The sequence below is a fragment of the Panthera onca genome, chromosome B3, assembly GCF_046562875.1.
Source record: "Panthera onca isolate mPanOnc1 chromosome B3, mPanOnc1 haplotype 2, whole genome shotgun sequence".
Taxonomy (NCBI): Eukaryota; Metazoa; Chordata; class Mammalia; order Carnivora; family Felidae; genus Panthera; species Panthera onca.
In genome coordinates, this window is record NC_138344.1 from 118,102,851 (window position 1) to 118,125,573 (window position 22,723).

The 22,723-nt window shown below is 42.0% G+C and overlaps 2 protein-coding genes across 4 annotated transcripts; both read left to right on the forward strand.

Moving 5' to 3' along the window:
* The first annotated feature begins 1,367 nt into the window (after positions 1-1,367).
* Positions 1,368-8,033, forward strand: ACOT6 (acyl-CoA thioesterase 6). Its single transcript, XM_060617350.3, has 3 exons — positions 1,368-2,543; positions 4,666-4,868; positions 7,377-8,033. Exons 1-3 carry the CDS (start codon positions 2,087-2,089, stop codon positions 7,980-7,982), a joined length of 1,266 nt encoding a protein of 421 aa, XP_060473333.1. The 5' UTR covers positions 1,368-2,086; the 3' UTR covers positions 7,983-8,033.
* Positions 8,034-9,572: 1,539 nt separating this feature from the next.
* On the forward strand, positions 9,573-22,483 carry LOC132668366 (acyl-coenzyme A thioesterase 1-like). Of its 3 annotated transcripts, XR_013556025.2 has the most exons (4): positions 9,573-11,413; positions 16,314-16,513; positions 20,567-21,997; positions 22,248-22,483. XR_013556025.2 is itself a non-coding variant. In XM_060617347.3 (3 exons), exons 1-3 carry the CDS (start codon positions 10,849-10,851, stop codon positions 17,371-17,373), a joined length of 1,341 nt encoding a protein of 446 aa, XP_060473330.1. In that variant the 5' UTR covers positions 9,577-10,848; the 3' UTR covers positions 17,374-17,482. The 3 variants fall into 3 exon arrangements, 1 of the variants encoding a protein (XP_060473330.1); XM_060617347.3 differs by lacking the exons at positions 20,567-21,997; positions 22,248-22,483 and adding an exon at positions 16,798-17,482 and having other exon boundaries at positions 9,577-11,413; XR_013556026.2 differs by lacking the exons at positions 9,573-11,413; positions 16,314-16,513 and adding an exon at positions 17,482-17,821.
* The last annotated feature ends 240 nt before the right edge of the window (positions 22,484-22,723 follow it).

A 22,723-nucleotide genomic window follows, 5' to 3' on the forward strand; every position in this document is an offset into this window, starting at 1 on the left:
TTTTATTAATCTTACTATGGCATTGTTTTTGATCCCCATATGTATATATGTATGTATGTATTTATTTACATTTTAGACATTAACAGCAATTTGCTCTCACTTGGCAGCCAGTGATTTATCTTGCCTCCAAGATATTTCCAGTTCTCTAACATTTGACATAATCTGTTTAGGCAATATTTAAAAGGTGTCCTAAGTTTAATTCAGATAGTGAAATTACTCATTGATGCCTTACTGATCGGAGATAACACTGAAATAATTCTTTCTGAAACTCAACCTTTCCATATTGAATTTATAATAAAAGTCAGTGGGCTATTAAGCATGGAAAAGTTCAGGGGCCTTTTACAAGATACAAACATTTATGGGTGTGTAATTATCTGGGGGTAACCAGAGAGATCCTACCCTAAATCAGGCAAAGGCTTTTGTCTATCCATAAGTCCCTACCCTTAAAATAGGGGCACAGAAATTAATTTTTATGTTTAATATTGGAGCTAGTACGCCACATATTGGGGTATTAATCTACAGCTACTTCAAGTCACTAGACAAACATTGGAATTTGTATGAAGTCACTCCTCTCTTACAGCAGCTGATTCTTTTTCAGATTGTGAGCAAGCCGCCCTGGCAGTTGGCCTGTACAATACTTATTTCTTCCATGGAGTTCCTACGTGCTGAATTCCCTACAGGAGGGCACTTTTGAATGGCCAATGCAAGGCCTCCTCCTTAGCTGCTTTCCCCTCATGTGCCTGGGAGCCATTTCTGCGTCTCTTCACAGCATCCTGGGTATCAGGGAAGGGAGAGGGAGAAGTCACCTTTCACCATGACTTTCTGAAACCTGAGTGCAGATTTCAATTGTGCTGGCGGCTGTGATAGCCCACGAAGTCTTTGTAAGCTGAGTGTCCCTAGATTGTGCACAGCCTGTAACTCTTTAAGCAACAGGTGTTTAAAAAACCCTGCAGCAGTTACTCGGGAGATAGAGTAGTCAAAGCTCACCGAACTCTGAGATCTGGGACCTACTCTGGCTTCTTTTTATTCATCTTATAAATATTTATTGAGCTTGCCCTCACTGGGCATCTTCTGTATGCTCCATCCACCCTGTTGTGTAACCTAGTAGTAGGCTGAGCTGATTGGCTGCGTTCAGCTAAAGAAACGCACTCAGGAATATGAAGGGCAAGAGGAGAGTGAGGTCAAGGTGTTTATTCTCTCCACTCCTACTATCTCACAGTGGACTGCCTGGCTCCCACCACCATAGCTACAACTCCTGCCAGGCAGCCCTCTCCCTTGAGACTTCAGGCCCAAGGGTCTGCCGCCAACCTTGCCAATGCCTTTGGGAATAGTCTCTTTATGGAACTCTCCACAAACTACCTATTTGGAATGTGCCACTTGATTCCTGCCAGAACCCAGACACAACTCAACCCTCACACTGCCAGTGTCGAGATTTGTGAATGAAGAGCAAAACTCTTCCTGAGCACCCACTATAGGTGGATTGGTGCGGTGCTTTTACACGTTAGCCCATGTAATCATCACAATAAACCTTTTACAGATAAGGAGACTGGATTCAGGGGCTTCATTACATATCTTGCTAAAGATCACCAGGCTCTTAAGGAGCAGGATCAGACCGGAACCCAGGTAGATCTCACCCCAGAAACATCTACCTGCTCTGGAAGCCACCCTAGGTACTCTTAACTCTAGAAAAAGGCTTGGAAAAGGATGGAGAGGCAATGGAAGGATTAGGACTGTTTCTCCACTGATCATCTGAATTATAATCGCCTGGGATGCTTTATAAAACTCCAGGTTCTCCGAACTACTAGTATCTTTCCCAATCTCACTGGTCTTGGTACGTCTATTTCCACACTCACTGCGCTGGATTGCATAATAATGAACTCTTATTTTGGCAGACACTTCCTTCCAATCAGACACTAGTGGATTTTCACAAACTCTAGCTGACTTCATACAGCGGCTTAGCGTGTCCAAGCGTCCAATCTGAAGATCGCAAAGTTTCCAATTGCAGTTGCTTCCCCGGGAGGTGGAGGGACTCCTGGCCGGACACGTGACTCTGGGGAGCCGGCCTTGCTGTACCGCAGTAATCAGGATGGCGGCTACGGTGACGCTGGAGCCCGCGGGCCGCTGCGCATGGGACGAGCCCGTGCACATCACCGTGCGCGGCCTCTCCCCGGGACAGCCCGTCACGCTGCGCACGTCCCTGCGCGACGAGAATGGCGCGCTCTTCCAGGCCCGCGCGCTGTACCAAGCGGACGCCGATGGCCTCCTGGACCTGGCGCGCGCGCCCGCGCTGGGCGGCAGCTTCACGGGGCTCGAGCCCACGGGGCTGCTCTGGGCCCTGGAGCCCGAGAAGCCCTTGGTGCGGCTGGTGAAGCGGGACGTGGAGACGCCCTTCGCCGTGGAGCTGGAGGTGCTCGAGGGCCACGAGCCCGACGCCGGGCGGCTCCTGGGCCGAGCGGTGCTGGAGCGCCACTTCCTGCGGCCGGGAATGCGGCGGGTGCCGGTACGCGCGGGCCGGGTGCGCGGCACGCTCTTCCTGCCTCCCGGTGAGTGCGTTGCGTCCCAGGCTGTTGTAAAGAATTGGTAACTGAGACCCACATTTCCTAAACTTACCGCCGCACTCCAGAGCTTGTCATGCATTCTGGATGGAAGTTTTTCCTCTTTAAATTTCATGCCACTTCCCGTATGCTAAAAAGTGGTTTCTGTCTTTGGGGCTCTCCACTGCCCAGGGCGATGAGCGATCTTATCCATGCCCATTTCTCAGATGGGAAAACAGGCTGCTCGGGGGCTGGCGGGCAGGCCGGGCCAGGGTCACAGGGCAGGTGGGAGCAGCGCGGGGATCAGGCAGGGCAGACCAGGTCACCCCGGGCACCCACCACCCTTCCACACAACCTTTATGTTGGACGAATGCCACTGAGCTGTATGCTAAAAAGTGCATTCAACATACTCACAAAGTGCATTTCTTTTAAGTGCCAGCCACGCAGCTGTATTTCAAATACCAGTGTTAGGTAATGAGTTATGCTGCTGTGCAAGAGTGATCTTTGCCTCTTCTCACATCGAACTTCCAAGGGAGCTAATCTAGAGGCCGTCCCCCGTAATCCTAAAAAAACCAAACTGATTGTCCTCTTCCCCCATCATGAACAGTCAGTCGGTGATTCTCAATCTGGGTTGCTTAACCCCTACTCCTGGAGACATTTTTGTTGTGACAACCAAAAGGTGGGGGAGGATATTATTGGCATCCAGTGGGTAGAGGCCAGAGATGCTGCCAAACATGCCGAATGCACAGGACAGTCCACACAACAAAGAAATATCTTACTCAAAATGTCTGTAGTGCTAAGGTTGAGACACCCTAGTCTAAGTAAAAACAAGGTGCTTACTAGGTTAAAGGGGCCCAGAAACAAGACCCCCTACCCCACCTTTTACAACCAAATTCCAGACTGAAACCCCTCCTGTATAGAAATGCTGGAGTTGCCATATCTCAGAGAATCCCTAAACTGAATTCTGTCATTCTCCAAAACAGGAGGCTCTGCTTTATTCTTACAGCTCGTCAGCAGTTCACAACCTTAGCCAGTGGCTGCACAGTCAACTGAAATCCTGTGGTTGGAATTGGATCTTATACATCTCTGTATGTCCAGATTCCTAGAGGCTTGCTCAGGGATATAGTAGGAGCTCAATAAATCATATGGACTGAATCAGTAAGAATCCCCCCACCCACCCAAAAACAAACCAAACAAACAAAAACCTTTTACCACCCATATTGGCACCTGATATTTCAGTCAAGTCAATCTTGTGTCAACTATTTCAATGTCTACTTTGTGGCCCATTTAAAATTTGTTTTCTGTCTCAAAGACTTTTGTAAATAACGTAGAAGGGTTCAGTCATTTAACAAATATGTATTAAGCCAGTGACTATGCTACATAGCGGGATGCGATAGCTAGCGAAGTCAGACATGGTCCTCACTGTACTTACAGCCTAATAAAGGACCCAGGTAACTATACTTGCACCTATAAGCTTGATAAGTGCTATGATAAGGGAAATACAGGCCCAGGGTGCTGATGGAGACATAAAAGGGTATCTGACTCAACTCAGCCTTGGGGGAGATCTGGGAAGTCTTCTGGGAAGGGAGATCTAAACTTTGATTTGAAAGCTGAAGGTCAACCAGGTGATAAAAAGTGGAGAGGGAAGAATAGCATATACTATTTTCAGGGGCCAAAGAGAACAGAGCATATTTAGGGATAGTGTTCTTTAAGGTTGGAGTAGAGAATGCAAGGAGGTGGGGAGTATATCAATACCCCTTTTATATGTAGAGCATTGTACAAATTCTTCAAGCATTCTCAAGTAGATTTTTTTTTTTTTGAGGAAGATTTTGTGGAAAAGGTACATCTCATCATATGCTACTTGTAATTTGAAATATATATTTCATTTTTGAAAATTATGTGAGAAATTCTGGAGAAAATAAAGCATTTTGTTCCCCCCTTCCTTCTCCCTGAAGGTTACTAAAAAGGAAAAAAAAAAGGCAACATTTTAAAAAGGGTCCTTTTTTCCACTTGCTCCTCCGCTCCCAGCCTTCCTTGCTTCAGAAACTTGTCTTCACTGACTGCCAAAATCTGAAACTCCAGAATGTCTCTGGAGAGTCTAAAGCTCCTTATGATCTGTGGTGCTTTCCAGGTGCAGGACCCTTCCCTGGGATCATCGACCTGTTTGGGAGTGGTGGTGGCCTTTGTGAATACAGGGCCAGCCTCCTGGCTGGACATGGTTTTGCTGTGCTTGCTTTGGCTTATTTCAAATTTGAAGACCTCCCTGAATATTTGGACGATGTGCACCTGGAGTACTTTGAAGAAGCTATAGACTTCATGCTGCAGCATCCAAAGGTGAGTTCTGGTGTTTGCTTGAATGCAGGGGAGAGAGGGTAGAGCCAACACAGGACTGGATCTCAAAACCCTACCAGGACGCTGGGGGCTAGAAATATGTCATGAGACACAAAAGTTCCTTCCAAAGTTATTAGGATTATTATTTTCACTTCCACCCATCTCTCTCCAATCCCTAAGACTTAACTGTTTATTTTCCTTTAATTCTTTTTTTAAAAGTTTTTTAAATGTTTTATTTATTTTTGAGACAGAGAGAGACAGAGCATGAGCAGGGGAGGGTCAGAGAGAGAGGGAGACACAGAATCCGAAGCAGTCTCTGGGCTCTGAGCTGTCAGCACAGAGCCCGACGTGGGGCTTGAACTCATGAACGGTGAGATCATGACCTGAGCTGAAGTCGGACGCTTAACCAACGGAGCCACCCAGGTGCCCCTATTTTCCTTTAATTCTTGACCATAATTCAAAGAGTTGTACTAAGACATTACTAACCTTAAATTCTGCTTCTCCATCTACCCCCAAGTGGCCTTATAATGCTGAATAAGGCAACTGCTTTCTCTGGGATTCAGTTTTTCTCATTTATAAGATTAATGTAGGGGTACCTGGGTGGCTTAGTCAGTTGAGTGTCCAACTCTTGATTTCAGCTCAGGTCATGATCCCAGGGTTATGAGATCAAGCCCCATGTCAGACTCTGCACTGAGCATGGAGCATGCTTGGGGTTCTCCCTCTTTCCTTTTGCCTCTGTCCCCTGTTCATGCTCTCTCTCTCTCTCTCTCTTGCTCTCAAATAAAATAATAATTTAATTTAATTAAAAAAAAGATTAATGTAGGGGCACCTGTGTGGCTCAGTCGGTTGAGCAGCCAACTTCGGCTCAGGTCATGATCTCACAGTTCATGAGTTTGAGCCCTGCGTCAGGCTCTGTGCTGACAACTCAGAGCCTGGAGCCTGCTTCAGATTCTGTGTCTCCCTCTCTCTCTCTGCTCCTTGCCCGCTCACACTCTGTCTCTCTCTTTCCCTCAAAAATAAATAAACATTAAAAAAATTTTTTTAAAAAAGAGGAAAAAGTTTGACTCTTAAACATTTTACGACAGTCGACAGTCGGTGACATTTGAATAGGGACTGTATTGGATGCTATTAAGGAATCATTAATTTTGTTAAATGTGATAATGCTATTATGTTTTTATAGAAAAAGTTCTTCTCTAAGACTGTAAAAAATAATCAAAACATTTTGATGTGATTAAAAGTGGAATACATGCTTTGCAACTATCTAGATTTAAAGAAACCCAAATATTCTAATGTTAAGTAATAAATGTTAAAAAATGTTCTACAAGGTCTGTAGGGTGATCTAACTCTGTCAGAATTCAGGGACTGGTCTGTTAGCAGAGCTGCTAGAACCTCAATGGCCTTGAACTGTGATTATTGGTTTATTAGGGGAGATAAGGCCCCCGGGGGAAAAAGAAGAGACCAATATATCCTATCAGTTCTGCCCTTAGACCTGGGCAAGAGGGGCTTCTGTCCTGGACAGAAGCCTTAGGTGGCCATACTCCCTGCCCACAGGGTGAGGAGTCCAAGGGACCCAGGGAATGTATCCACCTGGAACCCATGTGCCTTACATACACACACACACACACACACTCACACACACACACACAAACACCCCATACCCTTGTGATCTGGAATACCAGAATTCTTTGCCAAATAGCACTGATCCTGCTTCCAGGCCCTATGTCTTTTCTCAGGGTCTGTCAATGTGAATACTCCTAGGCCTTAAATATGGAGACTGGGGCGTCCATATACATGTGTGAGAGGCCCCTCAAGGTACATGATGGAGCCAGGGATGGGAAGAGAAGGAATGGGGGCCAGGGACCAAGGACTGGGGCTAGCTCTCCACCCATGCCACGTTCCAGTACAGAACTTCAAGGAGTTCCAAGATTTCAAATTTGAGCCTGACATTATAAACTGTTATGAAGGTATATTTATCAAGGTGGGAGAAAATAATATATTTTATTTTTTTATTTAAAAAAATTTTTTAATGTTTATTTATTTTTGAGGGGGGGGCGCATGAGTAGGGGAGGGGCAGAGAGAGAGGGAGACACAGAATCCCAAGCAGGCTCCAGGCTCTGAGCTGTCAGCATAGAGCCTGTTGCGGGGTTCAAACTCACGGACCATGAGATCATGACCTGAGCTGAAATTGGACGCTCAACCGACTGAGCCACCCAGGCTCCCCAAGAAAATAATATATTTTAATAGTTTCTTTGTTTAATAGCTTTTAAATGTTTAAGTATGGGGCACATGAGTCTCTGTGTCTACTCATGACCCAGTTGCCACAAATATTAGTGGAAGGCCTGTGTACTAGGAAGTCAATTGATTTGGTTATTAGAAAACACACTTGAGCTTTGTGGATTGTTGCATTAAAAAAAAGAAAGCAAATGACATTTAAGAAAGCTAGCTAGAGAATATAAAATCACTGTTTATGTCCTCCATTTACAAATTCTAGGCTTGTTCTCTCTTTTTCAGGTGAAAGGTCCTGGTGTTGGGCTTCTTGGCTTCTCCAAAGGAGGTGACCTGTGTCTCTCAATGGCTTCTTTCTTGAAGGGCATCACAGCCACTGTACTTATTAATTCCTGTGTAGCCAACACAATAACTCCTCTGCATTACAAGGATATGTTTATTCCCAGTCTTGGCAGTGACCCAGGGAAACTTGTAGTTACTGAGTCAGGGGTTTTAATTTTTTTGGATATTTGGGATAATCCACTGGAGGAACTCAACTATCAAAGTATTATTCCATTGGAAAGAGCCCAGGGGCCTTTTCTGTTTCTTGTTGGCATGGATGATCATTGCTGGAAGAGTGAATTCTATGCTCGTATAGCCTCTGAACGCTTACAAGCCCATGGGAAAGACAGACCCCAGATAATCTACTACCCAGGAACTGGTCACTGTATTGAACCACCTTATTTTCCTCTTTGTAGAGCTTCTGTGCATACAGCATTAGGCCAAGCAATACTCCATGGAGGTGAACCAAAGGCACAGTCAAGGGCACAGGTAGATGCCTGGCAGGAAATTCAAACTTTCTTCCATAAACATCTCAGTGGTAAAAAATCTGTGCCGTCCAGCAAAATGTGACATTGTAATCATAGACCAGATACTATGAATAAAAATCTAATTCATACAACATGTATTGGATGAACACATCCAATACAGATGTGTTCCCAGAACACATAGGAAACTTTTTTTTTAAGTTTGTTTATTTTGAGGGGCTTTGGGTGGCTCAGGTTGGTTAAGCGTCCAACTTCTACTCAGGTCATGATCTTTTGGTTCGTGGGTTCAAACCCAGTGTCAGGCTCTGTGTTGACAGCTCAGAGTCTGGAGCCTGCTTCAGATTCTGTGTCTCCCTCTCCCTTTCTCTCTCTCTGTCCCTTCACTGCTCACATTCTGTCTCTCAAAAATAAATAAATATTTAAAAAATTTTTTTGATAAAGTTTATTTATTTTGAGAGAGAGAGAGAGCATGAGCACGGGAGGGGCATAGAGAGAGCGAATCCCAAGCAGGCTCCACACTGTCGATGTGGAGCCTGAAGTGGGGCTTGAACTCACGAACCGTGAGATCATGACCTGAGCCGAAGTCCGACACTTAACCAGGTGCCCCTATGCACATTCATTTTAAATGGTCTTTGGACACTGGAAGATAAAAGCTTGTGGAAGGCATTGTGTTTTTCAGGTGGTATGTGCAGTGATGCACAAAATCCAATATTCGTGGCCACTATAACGTTGGATTTTGTAGACAGAAGTAAAAATTCCTTGAATTCTTTTTCTTTTTTTTAAAGTTTTTTTCTTTATATATATATATTATATATATATAATATATATATAATAATATATATTATATATTAAATAATATAATTATAATAATAATATATTATTATTATTATTAAGTAATCTCTATGCCCAGGGGCGCCTGGGTGGCTCAGTTGGTTAAGTGTCCAACTTCAGCTCAGGTCATTGTCTCACAGTTTGTGAGTTTGAGCCCCGCGTCGGGCTCTGTGCTGACAGCTCAGAGCCTGGAGCCTGCTTCGAATTCTTTGTCTCCCTCTCTCTCTGCTCTTCCCCTGCTCATGCTCTCTCTCTCCTTCAAACATAATTAAAATATTTAAAAAAAAAAAGTAATCTCTATGTCCAATGTGGGCCTTGAACTCACAGGCCCAAGATCAAAAGTTGCATGCTGTATAGACTGAGGCAGCCAGGTGCCCCACATGGGTTGTTTTTCTAAAGCTGGAGATCTTCAAAGATAGAGGGACTTTAACAAGTACTTTTCAAAGAACACACGGTTATTGTATGGCTCTAAAGCAGAAATTCTTGGTCCAGTGACCATTTAGTTTTCAGTGGCAAATATTTTTGAAGCCATAATAGGACACATGACAGTTATGATCTTTAAAAAAAATTTTTTTTAACGCTTATTTATTTTTGAGACAGAGAGAGACAGTGTGAGTGGGGAAGGGGTAGAGAGAGAGGGAGATGGAGACACAGAATCCAAAGCAGGCGCCAGGCTCTGAACTGTCAGCACAAAGCATGACATGGAGCTCAAATTCACCAACTGTGCCCTGAGCCAATATATTTTATTATATATATATATTATATATATATATAACCACAAGATATACAATATAATATATATTATATTGTATATTGTATATTATATAATATATGTTATTTTATATAAATATTAGTATTTATATATTATGTAAATATATAATATACAATGTATAATATAATTATATAAAAATATTAATATATATAATATATAATATATATATTCCTTGACACAGCAGTTTAATGGAATGTTTTCACCTGGATTAATTCACCTCATTTTACACGTGTTTTAATTAAGATAGAATTCTACAGTGGAAAACATTTTAAATTATATCAATACATTTTTCATCGTAAAAGATTCGAGTAATACAGATAAAGTTCAACCCTCTTAACCCATTACCCAATTCCAGGCTTTTCTTAGGGCTAATTACAGTTATTAACTTGAAGCATACATTTCCAGGGGCACCTGGGTGGCTCAGTCCGTTAAGCCTCTGACACTTTTGATTTCTGCTCATATCAAGATCTCACAGTTCATGAGTTCAAGCACCTCCATCGGGCTCTGCACGAAGAGTGCAGAGCCTGATTGGGATTCTCTCTCTCCCTCTCCCTCTCTGCCTCACCACCACTCTCTCTCCAAATTAACTTAAAAAAAAAGTATACCTTCCAGAACCATATTATTTGCATGTACATACATATAGTTGCATTAATGGAAAAATAGGATTTTGTCAATTAAGCACCTTTTTCTTGGGAAAAAAAAGTCATGATGTAAGTTTTTCTGCACATAAAAACATACGTTTTTATTACTTGTGCCAGGCCACGAGACAATAGAGATCATTTTCATAGTGTATAAATCTGTACTGCCTCATCTAAAACGTTTAAACTTTAATTTTAATCCCCAGCAAAAATAATTTCAGGGAAGGAAAGGAGTCTATTACACGGAGCCTCCTTCAGCAAGGTTTAGGGAATTGTGACCCCAGGTGGCCAGAGAGGGATTTTAAAGAAAGAACGACGAGGATTTTCTGTCAAAAGACCTTTAACTTTTCCTTCTCGCCACGTCCAGCGTAGGCTGGGGATGAGCTCCTGTCTCTTTTAGGCGGTCTTACTAAAAGGACCCCAATACCGTAACCCACCCTGGGCCCTCCTAAGTTGCCCCTTCTTGCAGCCCTTTGCTGAGTAGCGCGGGAGAAACCAGCTCGGGTTCTCTGGTCCGCTCAGCCACCTCTGGCCCCACTGGGCCCCGCCCCCGGCCCCGCCCCTCGTGCCCTGCTTCAGCCGCCCGGCCCCGCCCCATTCGGACAGGCCCCGGCCTGCCCTGCGTGGCCCCGAGGAGAGAGCTGACTCCCTCCCACACGACCCCGGCCGCGTGTGTTTGGCCTGAGCCAAAGCCGCGAAGATCCGGGGCCATGTGGAGGACTGTCCATGCCGTGCTCCGGACCCCCGGAACCCCACTCCTGCTCCGGAGGTCAATGTCCACATCTGCCCTGCTCGCCCAGAAGTCTGCGACCTTGACCGTCACCCCCAAGACTGGGCTGGCCGACGAGCTCCTGGATATTAAAGTGGAGGGCTTAGGTCCCAGGGAGCGGGTGACCCTTCGGGCGTCGGCCGTCAGCTACCGAGGCCGCCTCTTCCGATCGCTGGCCCACTACGAGGCGGACGGCCGCGGGGGGTTGGACCTGGCCAGGGACCGGGCTCTGGGCGGCGACTTCACGGGCGTGGAGCCCATGGGGCTCCTGTGGAGCCTCACGCCGGTCGGCTCGGAGGATCCCTGCTTCAGCCAGATGCCGAGAGGCGTGATGAAAACCCCCCTCAAAGTGGAGGTGACCGTCCACCACGCGCCGCAGCAGCAGGCGGTACCGCTGGGCCCGGCGCTGGCCTCTGCCCAGGTGCAGCGCTGGTTTTCCAGCCCGGAGCTGAGCCGCGCTCGCCTGCAAGCCGGCCGCCTGCGGGGCGTCTTCTTGCTGCCCCCAGGTGCGTGAGGTCTTTTCCGCAGAGGGCTTTGCATGGATTTAGGAAAAATGATTTATGAAAGCCGGCTTGCTTTGCTAGCTAACTTTCATCTGAAAAACTGAGCGAGCGCCTGTTATTTTGTCGCCTAGACACCAGGTGGGACAGTCACTTTGCTAAATGGTGACTGGGATTTAAATGCAATTTGCTCGGGAACCTCTTTTCTGCAGGCTGCCCATCCTTCAGACTCCCAGTGCTGCAGCTGCAATTACTTGTGACTAAGCATATTCTAGTAAGCATAACATTGTTGTAAAGTTTCTCCCATTAAGTATTTGTTTACCTGTCTAGTAGGCAGAGCTTTGTGTTAACTTTTTAAGTTATCATTTCTTGTAAAAATGACGAGAATAGTGGATACAAATCTATCTGTCACTGGTATCTGCTCAAACCCAACATAACTGAAGCCCTATTACATATATTGTTCACTTTTTAAATTCTGGTTTCACGTTAGGATACCGATGACTTTTTTGTTGTATTTTCTGACATACTCTAATTCCTTGGAGACCTTCATCATGATGAGGACACTTCTGTTGCTCATTTCATAGATCAAAGAACAATTTATTTTATAAATGAGTAAGCGAGGCCTAAAGTGTTTTACCCAAATCACACAGCTAGATGGTGCTAAAATCAGGGTGCAGTCAAATTCTTTGAGCTCCAAACTCAGACCTCCACAGTAACATGGGCTGAGGAGAGAATGAGTGAAATAGGTTTGTTTTTCTTGTTTTGTTTTGTTTTGTTTTTAAAAGCCCAGTCTGGCTTATCTTCTGCTCTCAAATGTCAGGATTCTTAGGAACAACTAAGAGTCTTTCAAATGAGAGATTTAAAACATTTTCAGGAACACCTGCGTGGCTCAGTTCAGTTAAGCGTCTGATTCTTGATTTCCTCTCAGGTCAAAATCTGATTCTTGCTTTCCTCTCAGGTCATGATCTCACAGTTGGCCAGTTGGAGCCCCACATCTGGCTCTCAGCCTCTCAGTGAAGAGCCTGCTTAGGATTCTCTCCTCTCTCTGCCCCTCCCCTGTGTATACACACACACACACACTCTCTCTCTCTCTCTCTCTCTCAAAATGAATAAATAAACATTAAAAAAATTTTTTTTTCATAGTTGAGGGTGTGGAGGGGTTTTTTAAGATCCTATAAGGTCCTAGCAAATTTACATCCTGAGGATCAAATTTCTCAATTGAAACAAAATAAACAAATTCTCAGTTATTTTAATGTGATAATCAGGTTAGTATCTTGAAGGCTGTGGTTGGAAAAACCTATTGCTGGAATAATTTGAGGAACTGTGTGTTGTCTTTTTCATGGCTTGCTTTAGGGATTTTGGAAGTAATCTTGAATCCAGAAATGCATGAAATTTATCTAATTTTAAAAAGAGCAGATCAAGATATGCTGAGATATCCAAATGTTAAGAAAACCACCATCTAAAAATCACTATCTTAATATGTATACTCTAGCTTTCACTTTGGTGGCCAGATATCCCTTAACTTATTTCTAGATTTAAAAATTTAGGAACAGCTTCTGGCACTGGAATTTTAGATTTCTTGTTTAGTTTATATTCTAATGTTCTTGCCTCTTATTTTGTTCTTATAAATTTATCTAGCGCTTTTAGTTGGAATAACACAAAAGAATGTATCTGAGAAATACTAGGAGTCAATTGGCTGAGAAATTCTTCTCTTGGAATGTTGAATGAATAACATAAGCTACAATAGGAATGTTGAAAGAGAAATAACAGATCAACATTAGAAGGAAAATAGTTTGACATTTTACTCCCTTTCCACTGCCAGGGAGCAAGAATTTACTGTCCCCTTCAAGGTCCTTCTAGCTTCTAGCTGGATTAAGAGTCAAATTGACAGGAGACAAATTAACAGGAGAACTTCAAATTTGATTCTGTATGTATGGGAAATCCATACAGACGTGGAAATTCCAAAGACAGGCAAAATGAGGTATATATGTCATCCTGAACTAAGGAGAAAAGGTTAGGGGTCTAAGACTTTGAAGGGAAGGAATGCATTTCATAGGGCAATAAGAAGAACGGGTGTTTGGAAAGTCGATTTTTGCCCTGCCATACGGTGGCCACTCAGATAAAATTTATCTCTGGCAATAACCCTCATTCTGGGAAAGACCCCCAACTGAGATTTTTCCATGTAGTTAAGGGAGGAGCAAAATCATTCCTCTGAGCTCACAGGGTCTCAGTTGCCTTCAGCTCAAAATAATCCACATGCCCAAGTAGCATATTGTAAGTGGAACTCCCCTGATCCCCTTCAAACTCAAAATAATCTTTATACTAAATTGGTCCATCTAGGGGCAGCCTGCCCTTGGCCCCTATACTACACATATTGTTCATTTTATATTACACCATCATTAGACCTTTAAAATAGCATAGGCTTTGTTAGGGATTTGGGTAACTCTGTATCTGAAGCTCATTGAGAACTCAAACGGCCCTTTAAAGTTGGATTTTTTAAAAGTTTATTTATTTATTTTGAGAGGGAGAGAGAGAATCTCAACCTGTTGGCACAGAGGGCATGATCTCATGAACTGTAAAATCATGACCTGAGCCAATATTAAGAGTCAGACGCTTAAACGACTGAGCCAACCAGATGCCCCAAGTTGCCTTTTTTTTAATGTTTATTTATTTATTCTTTTGAGACAGCTTGAGCGGGGGAGGAGCAGAGAGAGAGAGAGAGAGGGACAGAGGATCTGAAGCAGGCTCAGTGCTGACAGTGGAGAGCCAGATACAGGGCTCAACCTCATGAACCGTGAGATCATGACCTGAGCCGAAGTCTGTTGCTCAACCGAGTCACTCAGGTGCCCCGTGGATTTCCTTTTTTTTTTTTTTAATTAATTTAATTATTTTAATTTACATCCAAATTAGTTAGCATGTAGTGCAACAATGATTTCCGGAGTAGATTCCTTAATGCCCCTTACCCATTTAGCCCATCCCCCCTCCCACAACCTCTCAAGCAATCCTCTGTTTGTTCTCCATATTTAAGAGTCTCTTCTGTTTTGTCCCCCTCCCTGTTTTTATATTATTTTTGCTTCCCTTCCCTTATGTTCTTCCATTCTGTGTCCTAAAGTCCTCATATGAGTGAAGTCATATGACATTTGTCTTTCTCTGACTGACCAATCTCACTTAGCCTAATACCCTCCAGTTCCATCCACATAGTTGCAAATGACAAGATTTCATTCTTTTTGATTGCCGAGTAATATTCCATTGTATATATATACTACATCTTCTTTATCCATTCATCCATCGATGGACATTTGGGCTCTTCCCATACTTTGGCTATTGTTGATATTGCTGCTATAAACATGGGGGTGCATGTGTCCCTTTGAAACAGTATAACTGTATCCCTTGGATAAATACCTAGTAGTGCAATTGCTGGATCATAGGGTAGTTCTATTTTTAGGTTTTTGAGGAACCTCCATCCTGTTTTCCAGAGTGGCTGCTCCAGTTTGTATTCCCACCAGCAGTGCAAAAGAGATCCTCTTTCTCTGCATCCTCACCAACACCTATTGTTGCCTGAGTTGCTAATGTTCGTTATTCTGAAAGGTATAAGGTGGTATCTCATTGTGGTTTTGATTTGTATTTCCCTGATGATGAGTGATGAGCATTTTTTCATGTATCGGTTGGCCATCTGGATGTCTTCTTTGGAGAAGTGTCTATTCATGTCTTTTGCCCATTTCTTCACTGGATTATTTGTTTTTTGGGTGTTGAGTTTGAGAAGTTCTTTATAGATTTTGAATACTAACCCTTTATCTGATATGTCGTTTGCAAATATCTTCTCCCATTCTGTCAGTTGCCTTTTAGTTTTGCTGATTGCTTTTTAATTTTATTTATTTATTTATTTATTTATTTATTTATTTATTTATTATTTTTTATTTTTTATTTTGATGAGGTCCCCATAGTTCATTTTTGCTTTTGTTTCCCTTGCATCTGGAGGCTTGTTGAGTAAGAAGTTGTTGCAGCCAAGATCAAAGAGGTTTTTGCCTGCTTTCACCTCAAGGATTTTGATGGCTTCCTGTCTTACCTTTAGGTCTTTCATCCATTTTGAGTTTATTTTTGTGTATGGTGTCAGAAAGTGGTCCAGGTTCATTCTTCTGCATGTCGCTGTCCAGTTTTCCCCAGCACCACTTGCTGAAGAGACTGTCTTTATTCCATTGGATATTCTTTCCTGCTTTGCCAAAGATTAGTTGGTCGGATTTCTTTTTAATGAGGTATTATAGTTTCATAACTCAAAGACTGCCAGAATTATTTGTTTAGATTAACCAGGACTTACACTTCAAAACATTTTCCATATTTTTTTTTGCAAATTTTCATATTTTTTCACCATTTTCCAGTGATATCTCACAGGGAAAAATATAAAAACATTTTTACATTTATAGCTTCAAAATAGCCAAAACAAGTATCTATTTCAAGCACAAGAATAAAACTGTTTCAGCCAAAACAGATGTTTTCTTTTCAAGGCAAATAGGTGAATGTTTTATTTCTTTTTTAAAGTTTATTTATTTATTTTGAGAGAGAGAGAGAAGAGAGAGCTCAGAAGAGGCAGAGAGAATCTCAAGCAGGTTCCACACTGCCAGCACAGGACGCGACATGGGGCTCGAACCACAAACTGAGATCATAACCTAAGCCGAAACCAAGAGTCAGACACCCAACTGACTGAGCCACCCAGGCACCCCTAGGTGAATGTTTCAAAACAGAAAAAAAATTAAAAATTTTTTGAAGTTAAAAAATAAAAAAAAATTTAAAGAAAAAATATAAAGTGTACAATTAGAATTTGATTTAGAAAATCAAATTAACTGGGTATCATGGTCCATTAAATGTCCTGTTGTCTAATCCCAGATTAATCTTCTTTCCTGGTTTATAGGAGATGGTCCTTTTCCTGGTTTGATTGATATGTTTGGTGATGGAGGATTAAATGAATCTCGAGCTAGTCTCCTGGCTTGTCGAGGTTTTGCTACTCTGGCTTTGCCATTTTTTGGCTATGAAGATCTACCTCCAATCATGAAAGACTTAAATTTAGATTACTTTGAAGAGGCAGCTAAATTTGTGCAAAGTCACCCAAAGGTGAGTGGGATTGTAGAGAGAAATGCATTTAAAATGAACTCCTTAGGGCCAGGAGAGAGTGAAAAGAAGGTGGTACTAATGGGTTGGAAAATATCTATAACAAATACCTGTTGAATGAATTCGTGAATGGATAAATAAATACATAAGCTATCTGATGAATACCTATATGCTTTTTCTTTATTGAGTGCTTTGCGACTTCATTAACAATCATACTTTCTCTCTTTCTCTCTCTCCCTCCCTCCCTCCTTCCCTCCTTGTTTGTCTTCTTTTTCTTCAATGTCTAGGTTAAAGGTCCACACATTGGAGTGATTGGTTCTGGCAAAGGGGCAGAGTTGGCATTTTCCATGGCTAGCTTTCTCCCAAATATAGCTGCAGTTGTGAGCATCAACGGCTGTGTCTCTAACACAGCTACTACCCTTACATGTGGTAGATCAATCCTGCCAGGACTGCCTTTTAACCTAGACAAAATCTCTGCCATGGATTCAGGGGTTTATGATGTTAAAGAAGCGCTGGAGGACCCCTTGGATCCAGCCTACCGGGAAAGTCGTATCCCCCTTGAAAAAGCCAGTGCCCATTTCCTTTTTATAGTCGGAGAAGATGACAGGCATTGGAAGAGTTCTGTTTATGCTGACATAGCTGTGAAGCATCTCACAGAGCATGGGAAGACAAATTTTACTCTTTTAAGCTATCCTAACGCCGGCCACAGAATAGATCCCCCGTACAGCCCTTTTTTCTCTGTATACCTTGATCCAGTGTTGGGAGTGCCTATTCTGGGAGGTGGGCAGCTAAAAGCTCATGCTGTCGCTCAGATTGAGTCTTGGAAGAAGATCTTGGAATTTTTGCACTTGCATCTAGGGTAAAGTCTAACAAACTAAGTTTAGAATATGTGCAGAACCATTTAAGGGATTGATTGAATATTTTTGACAAATGACTGAAATCTAGATCTCTCATGGGCATCTGCAAGCTTTTTTTTTTTTTTTTTTTAATTTTTTTTTAATGTTTATTTATTTTTGAGACAGAGAGAGTCAGAGCATGAATGGGGGAGGGGCAGAGAGAGAGGGAGACACAGAATCGGAAGCAGGCTCCAGGCTCTGAGCCATCAGCCCAGAGCCTGACACGGGGCTCGAACTCACGAACCGTGAGATCGTGACCTGAGCTGAAGTCGGACGCTCAACCGACCGAGCCACCCAGGCGCCCCTGCAAGCTTTTAAAAGAAGTAAAAATACTTGCTTCAAGTTCATCAGAGCCTGTAACTTTGGTGACTATCCATGTTTCTCCATGTTTGGTTGGTTTGAGCTTCAACTCAAGGTAATTGCTAAGTGAAAACCAGTTTTTAATCTGCCGTTTACCCAGCCTTCTCACTTACCCTCCCTGTCACCCGTACTTCCAAAGGTTTTTTTAAAAAAAACTGGCATATGATAATTAGTTTGCTATTATCTGTCCCAGAGGTTATAAAACTGTTTTAAACAGGGGTGAATACATGAATATAGGCCCCAGGTTTTATGGTGAGCAACGACTGGGTTATGATAACTTTCTCATAAGAGAATAAGATGCTGGACTGAATTCTAACACGATGACCCAGAGGCTGATTTGTGGTAGACTGAAGTCAGAATCCTTTCTGTTGTTAGTCAGGTCTTGATTTTTTTTTTTTTTTTTCTTCTAATTGCCACCTGTTCAAGGATCTTTAAAGAAACTTAGAGAGGCACCTGGGTGGCTCAGCCAGTTAAGTGTCTGATGCTTGATTTTGGATCAGGTCATGATCCCGTGGTTTGTGAGTTTGAGCCTGGAATTGTGCTCCATGCTGACGGCGCTGAGCCTGCTTGAGATTCTCTCTCTTTCTCCCTCTCTCTCTGCTCCTTCCCTGCTCACACTTGTGTGCTCTCGCTCTCTCTCAAAATAAAAAACTTAAAAAAAAAAAAGGGAAAAGAAAGTTAGAAATCCAAAAATACTTGCTTTAAAACTGCCAAGCAATTACTAAGAAGCACTGAATCTTTTTTTTTTTTTTTAACATTTATTTATTTTTTGGGAGAGTGCAAGCAGGGGAGGGGCAGAGAGAGGGGGACAGGGGATCTGAAGCAGGTTCTGCACTGACAGGCTGACAGCAGTGAGCCCAATGCGGGGCTCGAACTCACGAAACAGGAGATCATGACCTGAGCTGAAGTCGGACCTCAACCGACTGAGCCACAAAGGTGCCCTGACACACTAGCTCTTTATAATTCCCTTATCTCTGTTTGTACTTTAAAAAACTTTTCTTAACACTTTATTTCAAAAATATATTTAAAAATAGGCACATTCCAGTTCTCCTCCCAAGTTGATAATTGACACAAGTAGACAATGTAATTATCTGAGGGAAACAGAGTTCATCCCTTCTACTTTACGCCACCTTCCCCAAAAATGTAATTACAATTTGTGGATAAGCCTTAATTTATTAAAATAATTTTAATGCAAGTTCTGAGCTTTGATCTTAAACTTTAAAAATATGTGTGGAATTAGAAGATATTAACATTCTGGCCTTCTCATAATTTAGTTATTTTTTTTTCTTCTACATAATTGGAGAGAAAGATTATGGTATTAATTATTAGCGTTTGATTTTGGTTGATCAGTAGATCTTGCAGTCAGAACTATATTTTGGGCTCTTCTTGGCAGAGGATGAGGTATTGTCACCCTAATTTGCAGTAGTAACACTATCTAAAAAAATTTTTTTTAAGTTTATGTATTTATTGTGAGAGAGACAGAAAGTGCAAATGGGGGAGGAACAGAGAGAGGAGGACAGACGATCCAAAGTGAGCTCTTCGCTAACAGCAGAGAGCCCAATCAGTGTGGGGCTGGAGCCCATGAAGTGAGAGATCATGACCTGAGCCAAAGTCTGATGCTCAACCGACTAAGCCACCCAGGCGCCCCCACTATTTAAATTGTTTTTTAAATGTTTGTTTATTTATTTTTGAGAGAGAGAAAGAGTGCTAATGGGGGAGGGGCAGAGGGAGAGAATCCCAAACAGGCTGTATGTAGTCAGCGTGGAACCTGATGTGGGGCTCAGTCTCAACTGTGAGATCATGACCTGAGCAAAAATCAAGAGTTGGATGCTTAACCGACTGAGCCACCCAGGTGCCCCTATTTTAAAAATTAAAAAAAAAAAAAAAATTAATACAAGTTTCAAATTATTAACATCAACAAGAAAGCATATGCCATACTTTATATATATGTGTGTGTGTTTATACATATGTATTACTTCCAGATTTTGGGGTTATTCATGTAAGATTTTTAAAAGATTGTTTTCTAAGTTTGATTTATTGAAGTAATCTCTACCACCCAACATGGCCTCAAACTCACGACCCTGAGATCAAAAGTTGCATGCTTTTCCTACTGAGCCAGCTAGACATCCCTAAATGATGTTTTTTAAAAAACAGACCGGGGCACCTGGGTGGCGCAGTCGGTTAAGCGTCCGACTTCAGCCAGGTCACGATCTCGCGGTCCGTGAGTTCGAGCCCCGCGTAAGGCTCTGGGCTGATGGCTCGGAGCCTGGAGCCTGTTTCCCATTCTGTGTCTCCCTCTCTCTCTGCCCCTCCCCCATTCATGCTCTGTCTCTCTCCGTCCCAAAAATAAATAAAAAAACGTTGGAAAAAAAAAAAAAAAACAGACCAAAAACATAGGGGAGAAATTGGCTTTTTACCAAATAAGTATAATGAGAATAGTAATCTGGGAAGTGGACTATTGAAAATTGCTACATTGCTCATTCTAATTTGAGCTGATAAACTTTTTGACTATATAAATAACCTAAATAATTAATGACTCTCTCAGGCTTTAAGTTTTTTCAAAAAAAATTTTATTTTAGGGTATACAACTTTTAGCTATTTTGCTCAATCTCTAATCAGCTGTTAAACATGATGATTTTTCTTTTATTCAACCCACATTCTTGTTTAGAACATTAAAGTTTCCTTAACATTTGGTTTGCTATCATTTCACACTATTTTACTGTTCCTTTTCAATGTGATTTCTGAATTTGGGGAAACTGTTTCAATGATATTTTTAATCTTTCTCTTATCTTTCTCCTAGGCCTGCAGCAACAAGTAGATCCAAAGCCATAGTTTCTGGTGAACAGCTTTTGGGATCTATTTTGCCATTTTGCAGGATTTAAGAGAACAAAGAAAGGATCCAAAGTATATAATTCTTCATTCTTTTCCTGTGTGAATGTTTTTTTTAATTTTTATTTTATTTTTAATTTTTTTTTAACATTTATTTATTTTGAGACAGAGAGAGACAGAGCATGAACGGGGGAGGGGCAGAGAGAGAGGGAGACACAGAATCGGAAGCAGGCTCCAGGCTCTGAGCCATCAGCCCAGAGCCCGATGCCGGGCTCGAACTCACGGACCGCGAGATCGTGACCTGAGCTGAAGTCGGATGCTCAACCGACTGAGCCACCCAGGCGCCCCTGTGTGAATGTTTTTAACCTTTGAGAATCTGAAACTCAAAATGTACTTGATGGGAAATGTAGCATGATATTATAAATTAATTTTCAGAGACCAGTAAATTTTTGCTTATATATTGGTAAATAGTTTATATAGAGGTAAATAAAACATATTCATGGTCAAAGTTTACTCCTCCAATGACAAGGAGGAAGTAAAAGTAACATTCTCAGCAAGTATGAAGATAAAATTAATTTGCTAGTGATATTTCACAAGTAATGCAATGTCTTATGATGTAATCCACAGTTTTGAGTAAGAGGCATACTCTGTTATGAGATCTGTTTGAGGATTAGATTCCCCTTCCAACCCCATCAACAAAACTGGCAAAGATTTTGGCAGCCAAGAAAAATTCTAGTTTGGAGACATGTAGAGAGAGGTGTGGAGATCTCAAACAAACAAACAAACAAAAACAAAACAACACTACAAGAAAAAAGGCTGCATATGTTATAAATATCCATTTTAATTTTCTTTAATACACATTTTACTTTTCCTATTTTTAAATAACAATAGTTAAATTACCTTTTTCAAAATGATATTTGTTATTTCAAAATTTAAAATAGCCACATTATAGAATAACCAGAAAATAAGCAAAATGAACACTTTAGTCTGCTAAGGCTGCCATAACAAAACACCACAGACTGGGTGGCTTAAACAACAGAAATTTATTTCCTCACAGTACTGGAGGCTGGAATTCCAAGATCAAGGTGCCTACAGTGTTAGTTTTTGGTGAGGCTTCTTTTGTTGGCTTCCAGGTGACCATCTTCTTACTGTGTCCTCAGATGGCCTTTCTTCTGTGACCACCACTCCTGGTGTATCTATTCCTCTTATAGCGACACTAGTTATATTGCATTAGGGCCCCACTCTGATGGCCTCATTTAACTGAAATTACCTCCTTAAAGTCCCTATTTCCATAAACAGTCACATTGGGGTTAGAGCTTCAACCCATGAATTGCGGGGGTGGGGGGGACACAATTCAATCTGCAGCAAACAATAGACCCTCATAATATTCTTTAAGATATAGGTATGTATTGGGGCGCCTGGGTGGCTCAGTCGGTTGGGCGTCCGACTTCGGCTCAGGTCATGATCTCGCAGTCCGTGAGTTCGAGCCCCACGTCAGGCTCTGTGCTGACCACTCAGAGCCTGGAGCCTGTTTCAGATTCTGTGTCTCCCTCTCTCTGACCCTCCCCCGTTCATGCTCTGTCTCTCTCTGTCTCAAAAATAAATAAACGTTAAAAAAAATTTAAAAAAAAAAAAAAAAAAAAAAGATATAGGTATGTATAAATGTGTGTGCAGTATACAATTTTTAAGAAGATTATACCAGCTATTTTGTTTGATAACTTGCATTTTAAACTCAAACATCATGGCTGCCTGCATGTGAGCAGATGCATTTCAGCAGCATTTTTAATGGAAGAATATTATTTCATCATTCGGATGTTCAGTAATACCAATTCGTTTTTGTTTACATTTGGGTTGTTTATCTTTCTGCTATTAAAACCTTGAACATAAATCTCTGCACTTGTCTGATTATTCCTTCAGGATGAAGTCCTAGAAGTCGAACTACTGGGTCACAGAGGTGCCCACGTTTTTAAAGCTTTTTATACTATTGCCAACAGCTCTCCAGAAAGGCTGTGTCATTATAAACAGGTATATACGCGCCCCCATTTCTCCATGCCCTTAGCAACTCAGTATTTTTACCATTTTTGTCTAATTTAATAAGAGGAGGGGAGGGGACAAAGACACTTCGGTT

Bases quoted from the DNA above. Each gene is read 5' to 3' on its own strand.
- ACOT6 (XM_060617350.3), top strand. From the start codon at position 2,087: ATGGCGGCTACGGTGACGCTGGAGCCCGCGGGCCGCTGCGCATGGGAC. The intron at 2,544-4,665 runs GTGAGTGCGTTG...GGTGCTTTCCAG, and splicing joins CACGCTCTTCCTGCCTCCCG to GTGCAGGACCCTTCCCTGGG. The intron at 4,869-7,376 runs GTGAGTTCTGGT...TCTCTTTTTCAG, and splicing joins TCATGCTGCAGCATCCAAAG to GTGAAAGGTCCTGGTGTTGG.
- LOC132668366 (XM_060617347.3), top strand. From the start codon at position 10,849: ATGTGGAGGACTGTCCATGCCGTGCTCCGGACCCCCGGAACCCCACTC. The intron at 11,414-16,313 runs GTGCGTGAGGTC...CCTGGTTTATAG, and splicing joins CGTCTTCTTGCTGCCCCCAG to GAGATGGTCCTTTTCCTGGT. The intron at 16,514-16,797 runs GTGAGTGGGATT...TTCAATGTCTAG, and splicing joins TTGTGCAAAGTCACCCAAAG to GTTAAAGGTCCACACATTGG.